The 12,758-nt window shown below is 40.4% G+C and overlaps 1 protein-coding gene across 1 annotated transcript in view; it reads right to left on the bottom strand.

The window, feature by feature from the left end:
* The window catches only part of LOC120717805 (plexin-A2-like), an 84,192-nt gene that overhangs the window by 29,804 nt on the left and 41,630 nt on the right, over positions 1-12,758 (bottom strand). The window contains exons 5-8 of the mRNA XM_040006058.1: positions 8,398-8,498; positions 4,165-4,288; positions 3,135-3,288; positions 2,543-2,639 (exon numbers count right to left, since the gene is read on the bottom strand). Of these exons, the coding sequence (XP_039861992.1) occupies positions 2,543-2,639; positions 3,135-3,288; positions 4,165-4,288; positions 8,398-8,498 (476 nt within the window). The remainder of the gene's footprint in view (positions 1-2,542; positions 2,640-3,134; positions 3,289-4,164; positions 4,289-8,397; positions 8,499-12,758) is intronic.

The following is a 12,758-nucleotide window of genomic DNA, read 5'->3' as shown; positions in this document are numbered from 1 at the left end:
ATTATGTTGTTTGCAGTTAACAGTATGCCAATCTTCTCAGGATTGTGTACAAAATCAGAATGGAAATAACCGAATGTTTCATGGGTAGAATTGTGCAAAAGCTCTGGCTTGGATTCAGTCACCTACAACAAGCGGTCAGTTGTGGATTAAGGTTGTGGAATCTATCCAACGAGATTTAATCACATTTTGGTCAACAAACATGGAAGCAGTGCTAATACAGCAGAGATGAACGATACACAGCTGTTCATAAACCAATAAAGCAATTGTGAAGATTCTGATTAGGGTCTGTCCTCTTTTCCTGTTGGGGAGGTTGTTGACTTTCCTGCCTCTAATTAAGTTCTACCAGAGTGTAGGAAGAGGATCCATGCATTATCACAGTCTGTTAATCCTAAATTGTCCCGCTGAATGAGATGCAGCCATGAGAAAACTATAAAAACACTAGTAGAGCTCCAACACTGCAGCTCATAGTGAGTTACAAATGCCAATAAATGTAGAGCAGCTTCATTAAAATTTGATATTAATTAGCTGCCCAGGGCCAGTATGGACATAAAAATGTGTGCTTGTGGGTGCATGTGTTAGAATGAAATTCGGGGGGTTGCGCATTAATAGAGCTGGACTGGCAGGGTGCTGCAAACACTGGATAATTAATTATGGAGGGTGATGTGGTGGTGAGGTGATGGTGGTAGCGGAGGTAGAGGGGGAGAAAGAGGTGCTGGGTTAGGAGTGTGTTTGGTCTGAAATATTAATCACAGGAGTATACAGGGTCACCCTGCAGCTAATGGAGGCCGTACTGGGGTGGGGCGGATGTGATGAGCTTCCAACTGTTTTCTTCTAATGGCTTAATATGGTTATATTGCAGCGTTTATGTCACAGTCAAAGAGCATTGTGAATAAGTGGCATGTGGGCTAATTTTCTGGGTTTACTATAAATACTCCATCAGTCAAATGTTTCCTCCCAAAGTGGATACAGAGGCTAGCTTTTGTCACTCATGGCTGGGTGTAATTCACCGTTCAGTTAAGTGAAGCCTATGTTTAAGCACATCAATTAAAACCTCAAAAAAAAAGCATGTGTTGGCTCATGATGTGTGACTTACTTGAAGTAGATTTTTAAAAAGCACACATTGTATGTTTAAGTTCTTTAAAGTAATTAATTAAATTTTCCTTATTTGGAGTTTTGTTAATGTTGCTGTGAAAACTTATAAAGTGTTTGCTAACTTCTTTTAAAGCTGACAAATGCTGCTAATTGGCTTTCATCCTAATAAGATCCACATTTGTAGCAGTGCTTGCAATTGTTATTCACAAAGACAGACTCTTGTCATATTTTACTGTTATGATAAATACAGCAGACATTTGCATAATGGCTCAAAGTCAAAACTGCGTCCCTGCCCAGTTAGTAGGCTTATATTGGATGACATTTAAATAATGTACTTTTAAATTATTTTACTTACCCTCAAGCATCAGAGCAAGGCTAAAAATATAAAATATCTTATGTCTAATATTGGAGGCAAACACAATTCTCTGGCAAGGCCCCTTGGGATGAAGTCAAAAGGGGGTGTGTGAATCTAGTACTTATCTTTTTAAGCAGCCGTCAGGGACTGTTGGTCTAGAGTGAAGCCATTTCTAGGTGTTAATATGTATAAGGGCTGCAACAAACAATTGTAGTTTATTACCGTTTAATCTAACAATTATTCTCTCTATTAATTGTTTAGTTTGTTGTGCCTTTGTCTCTTATTTTGTACCGCAGACAGTTCAAAACTCAGAAGTACTTTGATATGAAACAGAGGAAAGCAGGAAATTCACACTGAGAAAGCTGAACCCTCAGAATGATTGAAGTTTTTTTTGCTTAAAAAAGGAATAGAAAATAAACAATGATTAACTGTCAAATTATTTTCCAATCAGCTGGTGTTAAAACAGTAATTCAAAGACCAAGAAAACAACCATATAAAAGGCTGATCCAAACACTGCTGATTCTGTCAAAGAGCAGAACGACGATCTGTCCTCCTGTCATGTTTTGCAGTCTTTAATCCTTATAAACTCTGGGTCTTTTGTCCAAAGACAGGGGGTCATAAATGACAAATTTACTATGATCTTACTGGTAAATCCTCTGCAGTTAGTACATGATGTATATCATGAATGCTTCAGCTTTAATAGTTTTTTGCTGTATTGGATACCAGTTCGTAGACCTAAAACATTTTCTAGGATGAGTGGAACAGTATTGAATTCAGTATTGAATTCACAGGAGTGTGCGGCAGACAATGATAGTTAACTGATACTTAAAGTTTCAACCAGTAAGCCCACAAACTGCTAGTTAAACCAGAGTCGAAACAAACAGGCCATGGCAAATGCATCATGTTGATTTAAATTAAACCTGACAGATAAATTGATCTCAAAGGTTATCTAACAGGCTGATCTTAAGTAGGGTTGGTAGCATCAGTACATCATTGCTCTAAATTAAATCGTGCTCTTCCATCTATTGAACAAATCAAAGATGTGGGGTGGATGGTGGATGGTGGGTTGGTGGGTGCAGGGGCAGCTGAACTCACATTTTATGTGTGCTGCAGTTGTAGAATTTCACCTCCGTGCTGGCGACCATTTGACCCGTTTCCTTTGAATTCAGACGAAGCTCTACCCCAGCCCAGTCTTAAAGAGAGGGACGCAGACGCAGCGTGGTGAGCGAAGGGAAAGCGAGAGGGAGTGGAAAAACATGTAAGAGAGTTGATGAGAGAGAGACAAAAAGGATGGGTGAAAGAATGAAAACAATGAGTGAAAAGAGAAGGTCAAAGTGAGGCAAAAAAAAAAAGTTAATGCTTTTATCACATTCCTGTAAAGAGCCACCTGGTGTCTGCATTCCTGGAAGGGCATATTGCTGTTGTCATGAGAAAACCTTCTGTCACAAACTTCAATTGAAGGATTACTTTAAATGCTCAGAGGAAATTCTACAGCTCCTTGGTACTCACCACATCTTTGGCTAAACAAAAACTGCAAGGGATCCAATCTTTAAAGCAGACTCTTTTTGTTAGAGTCTAGAATATTGATACTTTAATTCTTACATCTGATGTTGGCATCATTAAATATCGGTTATAGGTTTATTTTTCATCTATTTTTTTTACAATATACACTGATATCTGAGCTCACCTTGTCCCTCTGGTATTTGGGGAACATCTTTTCCGGCTGGGGAAAGACACATAACCCTGTTCCCCTTCACATGACCCTCCAATTCAGCCTGCTGGCCAAATGAACAAGTAATACCAGCAGAAAGGTCTGGAACATTGTTCACCTCAAGTAGAAGCTAAAAGAAAGTAGACAGGAAAGATTTAAGACACTGCTACACTTACAGTGGTGGGGAACAGTCTGACAGTGCGATGTCAGCACTATATAACAGATTCAGCTGTATATTTTATCACATCTAGTTTGAGAATAAGCCAATTTTGGAAATACGCACAAACACACACACATTGTTCTTTCTTTCTTGCCTACAGTTAGATGAAAAGACAGATTCTTCTGTTGTACCTGTATAGTAAATGCCCAGATAGATGGTTAGTTTATAACTTAACACTAAGACTGCATATAGGAGGAAAGAAGCTGGACTTATTCAAGATTTGTTTCAGTGAGATTTATGTATAGCATTTTTATTGACTGGGCGTTTTCCAGTTTTAATGCTAAGGTAACCAGCTTCTGGCTCCAGCTGCACATTTACCCACAAGTGATGTTGATCATCTCCTATATTACTCAAGAATAAAACAAACAAGCACATTGCCTCAAATGTCCCACGAGTCCTTTTAAGATGATGTTTTTTTACCTCCTAATGTCTTCTGTGCTCTTGGCTACTGGAGAAAGAGCAGCTAAATAGAGCTTTCAGAAAATGTAATCAACCTTTTGGCTGATGCATCAGAGGAGCAGACAGAGTACGCTACAATAACAACTCTCCCCCATTCACATTTGTCTCCAATCTCATAATACATGTTTTTAAACCAAAGTAAATATAGTGGATGCCCTACAGGGACCTTCTGTCTCAATTCACATCTCACAAAACTAATCTTCTCTCCCGGGCTTATTCTTACTGTACATGTGGATGAACAAGGATACTCCTGCTGATTGCTCATAAACACTGGCATTGTGAGTGGAGTGGCATTGCAGTGATTGGCGGAATGATAAGCAGACTCACAGGGACACTATGTGCTGATACAGCGATGCTGTCTGGGTGAGCAATAACCTTCACACAGCGGTCAATGTCTGTCGCAAAGTGGAAGGCTTCGTCTGCCCGTTGACACCGATCTCTTCTCGAACACCTGTGGAGAAACAGAAAGTTCTAGGTAAAAATGTATTAAATAATGTCGAGCTTAGTGTTGAATCTCACTGAGTTTTATATGTTATTGTTGGTCAATCAGCACTTCACTCCTAAAAGACCAGGCTGCTGCGGCTCAGAAGGTAGAGTTAATTATACACCAATCAGAGGGTCAGTGATTTGTATCACAGCTCCTCCGATCTGCAAGATACTGATCCCCAATTGGTGCCTGAAGCATCCATCAGACCATGAGTGTGTTTGACAGATAAAAAGTGCTTAAAGTGAATAGATTTTGGTTGTAGTGCCAAAGTACTTTAACTGCTCAGTGAAGGCAGAAAAGAGATATATACAGTTTTTGGGAAATCATATTTTTTTAAATTTTGCCTCTAAACACAATCTCTATCACTTAAAAATCCTCACAACTCACCACTGTTTCACATTCCTCATCCATGTCCTGACCCACCCTCGAATGGTTCTCTGCTACTTCTGACTTCCTCAAGCACTACCACAGTTCCTCTCTTGGCACCCTATTATATTCTTTCTCTAGAGCCACAAAAGCACAGTGCAACCCGTTCTGGCCTTCTCATAGTTGTCCATCAACACTCTCAATCCAAACATTCTATCTTTAATGCTCTTTCTCTGACATTCTGCCATACTGCTGCTACTGGTTATTAACTCTCTTCTTGGCCTAGCTTCAACAACTCTTTCCCATATCCTCATGGTAAGGCTCATCACCTTTATTCCTCTGTTGTTAGTATAGCTCTGCACATAATCTTTTTTTCTTGAAAAACAGTACCTGTACACTTCTTCTTCATTCCTCAGCCATCCTCTCACTCTCTATGATAGTGTTAAACAAGCTGGTCAAAAAGTCCACTGCCCTCCCTCCTAGAAATCTCTGTATATTCACAGGTATGTCATCTGGACTGCTTGGACTGCAACTGCCTTTGCTCTCATCGTCCTCTTCAAAGCTGCTCTCACTTCGTCCTTACCTCTGCACTTCCTTCCTAACTTTCTTCCAGCTGTCTCCCTCTTGCTGTCATTTTCTACAATCATTCATCTTCTACATCTTCATCTTCATCTTCGACATTGGTCTACATTCAAAGTACTGGTTCCAACATCTCTAAACACTCTCTTTACTTGTTACATTTCCCTTTTTGTCCTTGATCACCCTAACCTGCTGCACATCCTTTCCAGCTCAGTCTCTCTACCAAGTCAATACAAGTCTTTTTTCCTTCCTTAATATCTATCCTCACATACGACTTTTCCTTTGCCACCTCTCTCTTTGCCATATGCCTAGCCTCTCAGTACTCCTATCTACTTTCTTCAACTTTTCTGACTGTCCCACATTTTCTTTGCTAACCACTCTCTTTCTTTTCTGCACTTTCTCATTGTACCACCGAGTCTGTTGAACACACCAAACACCTTCTTGACCTCAGCACTACAGCTGCACTTTCCTGGTCATCTGACAAATCTTCCTTACCCACCAGAGCCTGTCTCAACTCCTTCCTGGACTCAACTTTCTTCCTTCTTCAGCTTCCAGCATTTAATCCAGTTTACCAATGTGAAGCTTCCTCCACTCTTTAATGTCACCTTATGTTCCTCCCTCTTATTGTTGTACGTGTTCACCACAACTATTTCCATCATCTTTCCTACTGCATTTCTCTCCTCTCTTAACACCATAGCTACCCAACACCTCCTCATCACCTTTGTTCCCTTCAACTACATGTTAATTGAGGTCTGCACCAATCACCAATCTCTCCTTCTGGGGACACTCTCTACCACTTCATTCAACTTACTCCAGAATTTCTCTTCCAACTGACATCCAACCTGTGGGGCATAGGCACTGAGAACATTCAACATCACCTGTTTGATTTCCAGCTTCAAATTCATGATCCTGTCTGACACTTTCTTCACTTCCACAACACTATTTATTCAAGATTACCTCATTAGCCCCATTTCTCCTATGATAAAAAAAAGCTTGAATCCACTCCCAATGCTCCTGGCCTTGCTTCCCTTCCACCTGGTCTTCTGCACACAATATATCTACCTTTCTCCTCTCTGTCGTATCACCCAGCTCTCTCCAATTCCCATTCATAGAACCAGTGCTGCTAGTTTGGCTAAATCCAAGTTTAGATAAAACCTTTAGCCATCCATATCTGCTTTTTCAGACATATTATATAATATATAGCAGATATAGACTGAGTTGATATGAATTAAGTTTTATATAGCATTTAAAAATATTTCCAATTGTGTCCAATTACTTTTTATTTCCTATAAATGACTTTAACATGCTGGTTGTCTCTATAACATTTCACTTTGCTTTTTTTGCGCAGAGGAAATTACTGAGCAATAGAAGAATAGCTTTAACTCCCAGACTCCAACAGGCAATTAAAAGTAAAAGTGAAAGGGCTGGCAGCATACTGTGACCTTAGAATAATCCCGTAAGAGAGAAGTGCAAAGTAAAAAGATATTTTAAGTAATGGCAAGAAGTGGAAAGGACCTTTAAATCTTTTTTTTTTTTTGGCCAGCTTTAGAAATGTAGGATTTGATGTAGAGATTATATTGACACTACCATCTTTTATAGAAGCATTATAGCAGTTTTCTCTCAGAGAGAATCTATCAGACTGTACGGTTTCTATGCTGTACTTAAACACAAACACTGTTTAAAAAGAATTAATAAAGCGTATCTGTGCTGTAAAGTTGAACTAAGAAAGCAAATCCAGAGAGCATTTTGACTGTACACCATCATCTCTTTCTTTTTAACATGTAACACATGCAGCAAGGGGAGAAGGTACTTAATCCACTCTCAGAGGCTGTTGAGGGGGTGGCACCTCCTGAAAGAGCTCAAAGAGCACTGAGGCCTCTGCTGTAATTACAACACGATATAAAGGTGCATTGGAAACGTGGTGACAGCTGTTGCTGGCTTGGCTCCTTGAGGCGGACCGCAGCCACAGCAGTGTAGACGGTCACCTTCTAACCGCTCATCAGATGAAGTGCTCCTGAAAAAAAAACGTCTTTCATCTCTGACCGTCTTTCATTGCCTTTTATTTTTCCCTCTTTTATCCACCGTGTTTTGTCTGATGGAACCATTTGTTCGTGTTTCCTTCAGGCTCTTTGCATGCTCAGAAACGCCCCCCCCACACACACTCTGTTAGATAGGTTCTTTGGTTCACCCTGCCAGGGGTAGGAAACTGAGATCCTGAAAGCAGTGTATGTGCCACACTGAGAGAGTCATTCAGGCAGCTGAAAAAGACCCCAATCTGGATTTAATAGACAGAAAAACAAAGTAGTCTCATTCTGCAGTGTGAGAGATCATGATTCACTTTGGGTTACTTGAGGGAACAGCAGCCTATCTACTCACTGATAAGTGTAAGGCATTAATTTAAATAAACAGTTTAATGGGACTTTCAGACAAAGTCAGTACTCAGGGAGAAAAAAAACAACTGTTTAATGAAGTAATTTAGATTTTAAAAAGCACTTTTTTTCCTTCTTCCCACCCAGTTTGATAAAGCAGAGAGCTGCAATTTAAATAATGCTGATCACCATCAAGATATTGCTGGCTGAAATGACGACGTCATATGATGACAGCAGTAAATCCCTGGCTGGGGTCAGATTCAACACGACGGCTGGTTCAGAAACACAGGGTTTTAATCTTCTGAATCCCCTTTGCTCCATATCGAGGTATTATGCAAGCTAACCTGGGGTCAGATAATTAAGATGGAGGAGATAAGCCTGCTCCGTCAGGTCCAAAATGTTCCCCGGGTATGTAGAGGTGCAGCTGGTACACCTGCTGTGGCTGTAAGGCTAATCCCTCCCTCCTCCATTAAACACCCCTTTTCCTCTTGTGCGACAGACAATAAAATCTGGTGGGCATGCAGTTTCTGCTGTCCCAAATAGCGCTATTTAGGAGGGATCACACTGTCCAGTAACCACTTCCTGGCTTTATATTCATCCTGCCAGCTGTTGATAATGGCAAACTCCATGGAGTACAATAACTGTGTTATATTAAACTCAACAAATCATGTGACTACATACAGTAATTTTGTGCTTTTAAATCCCTGGGCTATGATGAGAGTATGGGATTGTGAGAGAAGATAAAGTGAGTGGACTTACATGTTATACAGGACGCACCAGCCACAGTGTGGGTCACCAGAGCTCAGACACTCAGCACATGTACTGTACTGCTCACAAGCCTCCACAGGAACTTGAGCCACCTAAACAAGAGGAACAGTTTAACAGCTCAAAAAATTAAAAAAAAAAAAATGCTATAAATTCTAGTGCTGTCTTGTTGCAGTATTAACATCTTTTTTAATCTATAGCAAATCTGTAAAGAGTCTTGAATCCAGTAGGAGCCCTGTAATGTTCATGAATATATTGTCCAATTTAGATTACAATCAATTTTACATTATTAAGATAAATGTGGTACATTTGTGCCCACACTGTGTAATCTTCAGTGGACATCCAGACAGGAAACATGGAAAAATGGTGAAGCAAAAATAACATGCATGCATTATTAGCTTTCTGATCTGAACCCGGAAATATCTGTAAGTGTCCCAAGCCACCTGGACACCCAAAATAGTCATACAGAAATATGCAAACATTGGTCTTATACAAACTATCCTCTGAAACTTGTTATAGATGTGGCTACCGAAATTTGCTTAGAGGTGCCACATATATTATTTTATCATCATATTTCACACAAAGTGGGACATCTAAATAAAATACTAATAAAGTAATTCAAAAGCACTGACCAATAACCCAGAATACTGACATATGACACGCCTAAACTGGGTAGACAGTGTATTAAATAGAATTTTATCCAAAAGCCATCAACCTGTGCATCAATTATACTGATGCCATGGAGTCAAAATAAGGCCAACAAAGGCATGCAAATAAAACACTGACGAAATAATAAGCAGCTGATGATGAGTGAGCAAAGCCCATTTCATCATTTTGCCTATTTTGCACTATAAGGAAGCCTCGTCAGAGCTCGCACTCTGAAATATCCCAAAGGAAAACAACCCATTTTTTCTCTTTCTAGCTGCAGACACAAATTTGCAGTATGCAGTACTGTGGGTTTACCCACATGAAGAATTGCTAGATTTTTTTGTCAGAAATGACTTGAAATGACACCAAAATCTGAGAAGCAGTTTTGCAGCAATCTTCATATTTAACTTTTTTTTATAACCTTTGATAAAGGATTTTCTTACACACCAATAAAGTATATTACACTGTAGCCATATTATATAGGTCTGTACTATTTTCCACATCTGCGCAGACAGAAACGCATTCTAACAGACAGCCACATTCTCTACTTCTAGCACCACTTCCATGCACGAATGTCTGGCAAAGCATAAGCTCTCCATTAGCTGCTGTTGCGTTTGCACCACCCCTGCATACAAAACCAGTTAGACCCGCAGCCTGAGCCCAGCTATTTTATACTTTGTTATTATTCTGGGTCTGGACATATGATGCAAGCAATTTCCTGATGTAAGCAATCACAAATGAAGAGTGGATTATGGATTAGAGTGTCTCCGGTGCTCTTGATAGCATAAGTGGGTGCTCTCTCAGGTCTGTGTTGGCAAAATGGATTATCTGCTGCTCCCTTCGAAATAACTTTCTCCCTTTTTTCCAGCAGTTCTGAATCCCTTCGGTGCATTCCATTAACAAAATTATTTTGCAGCACGGGTGGAGCTGAGGGCTCTAAGTACATATCTGACGCAGTAGAAATAATCCATGAATTGTTGTAGACTGAGGCTCATCTAAGTTAACAAAGTTGGTCTGCGGTGTGACCTTTACAGGGGGAGAGCTATGGATCTTCTGCTTTCTACTGTCTGTTCTGAGAATCAGATGTGAAGCCTGCACCGCAGAATCAGGGTTGATTCATTTAGTGGAACTGATCTGAGCACGGTCTTACTGAGTTGAATCCAAATAAGCTCAAACAATATGTCCTGAGTGTGTGTGTGTGTGTGTGTGTGTGTGTGTGTGTGTGTGTGTGTGTGTGTGTGTGTGTGTGTGTGTAAACACAAACACACATAATAAACTGTGTGTGCGTGTATAAACAGGAATATTTGAGATGCAGGCGCAAAGGTAAGTTACAACACAACAACGGTCACTGGATCAATTACACTATTACAGTTACATGATATGCATCCATTCAGAAGGTCTCCAGTACACCACCCTTCATGTTGTGTTGCGCCTAATAAAATGATAAGTATAGCAAGCCTCAGAAATATCAGTTGCATAAAGTCCACTTTGATGGTCATAACAAGACAACAAAATATTATGTCATTCAAGATCACTTTGTGGTGACCCTCCTGTCACTTTGTCTTTTTAGGTCATGTGTCCCATGGGTGGAGTTGTGAAAGGCCCAGCCAGCTGGCTGACACCAGGGTTAGGGTTTGACAATTTGACGGCAAGCATAAAAGGAAAAACGCTACACAATTGACTTACTAATTTACATGTTAAATACATACATACAAGTGAAATCACACGGACTCCTGCGTTTTGTTGCACACTTAAGCCACTCATAACAACTTGACATAAAATAGAAAATCAAAGATACTAATTGGAACACCTTGCTCAACATTTCATAGTTTTCAAATGTATCTAGATAAATCTGGTACAATATGTTGAAACTGCATTAGTAAAAATCTGTTTGGGTGAAAAGTTGCCATGAACAGGAAAGGCAACAACCATATTTCGCTATAAATAGGCAGTTGTGTAAAACAAACAACAGAATTCAAAGAAGCACAGATGACTTGCAAAAACAATGGCTGCAGTTACATCTTTAATTCGTTTCCACGCTTGGTTGTCAATTTACTTATAATGATTTGTATGTCTGGCAATTTTATCTTCAGTGCCAACAAACAACAGCAGCAATGCCACTAAGCTTTGTAATGTGTAGACGGCACTAAAACATGTAGATTTGCATCTGCAAAACTCTGCATAGAGCTAATCACACGCTGTACCATAACAGCGAGCGGTATGTGCATCTGACTGAGCAAAACAGAATGCTGCAGACTCTTATAGAAGCAGCTTATTAATCACAAAGTACCCACAACCTAAAGCATACTCTGCTTACACTCTATTTGACTCTAAATGGGACTAACGTTTCTTAAGAGTACACAATGAGTCACCAGGAGTCATTATCCCAAAGACTTTTATGGAATCTGAGATCTTTATGTACAGGGAGTGCAGAATTATTAGGCAAATGAGTATTTTGTCCACATCATCCTCTTCATGCATGTTGTCTTACTCCAAGCTGTATAGGCTCGAAAGCCTACTACCAATTAAGCATATTAGGTGATGTGCATCTCTGTAATGAGAAGGGGTGTGGTCTAATGACATCAACACCCTATATCAGGTGTGCATAATTATTAGGCAACATCCTTTCCTTTGGCAAAATGGGTGAAAAGAAGGACTTGACAGGCTCAGAAAAGTCAAAAATAGTGAGATATCTTGCAGAGGGATGCAGCAGTCTCAAAACTGCAAAGCTTCTGAAGCGTGATCATCGAACAATCAAGCGTTTCATTCAAAATAGTCAACAGGGTCGCAAGAAGCGTGTGGAAAAACCAAGGCGCCAAATAACTGCCCATGAACTGAGAAAAGTCAAGCGTGCAGCTGCCAAGATGCCACTTGCCACCAGTTTGGCCATATTTCAGAGCTGCAACATCACTGGAGTGCCCAAAAGCACAAGGTGCAATACTCAGAGACATGGCCAAGGTAAGAAAGGCTGAAAGACGACCACCACTGAACAAGACACATAAGCTGAAACATCAAGACTGGGCCAAGAAATATCTCAAGACTGATTTTTCTAAGGTTTTATGGACTGATGAAATGAGAGTGAGTCTTGACGGGCCAGATGGATGGGCCTGTGGCTGGATTGGTAAAGGGCAGAGAGCTCCAGTCCGACTCAGACGCCAGCAAGGTGGAGGTGGAGTACTGGTTTGGGCTGGTATCATCAAAGATGAGCTTGTGGGGCCTTTTCGGGTTGAGGATGGAGTCAAGCTCAACTCCCAGTCCTACTGCCAGTTTCTGGAAGACACCTTCCTCAAGCAGTGGTACAGGAAGAAGTCTGCATCCTTCAAGAAAAACATGATTTTCATGCAGGACAATGCTCCATCACACGCGTCCAAGTACTCCACAGCGTGGCTGGCAAGAAAGGGTATAAAAGAAGAAAAACTAATGACATGGCCTCCTTGTTCACCTGATCTGAACCCCATTGAGAACCTGTGGTCCATCATCAAATGTGAGATTTACAAGGAGGGAAAACAGTACACCTCTCTGAACAGTGTCTGGGAGGCTGTGGTTGCTGCTGCACGCAATGTTGATGGTGAACAGATCAAAACACTGACAGAATCCATGGATGGCAGGCTTTTGAGTGTCCTTGCAAAGAAAGGTGGCTATATTGGTCGCTGATTTGTTTTTGTTTTGTTTTTGAAAGTCAGAAATGTATATTTGTGAATGTGGAG

Source organism: Simochromis diagramma, unplaced genomic scaffold, assembly GCF_900408965.1.
Source record: "Simochromis diagramma unplaced genomic scaffold, fSimDia1.1 OVJJ01000320.1, whole genome shotgun sequence".
Classification (NCBI taxonomy): Eukaryota; Metazoa; Chordata; class Actinopteri; order Cichliformes; family Cichlidae; genus Simochromis; species Simochromis diagramma.
This window is presented reverse-complemented; position numbering and strand designations above follow the sequence as displayed.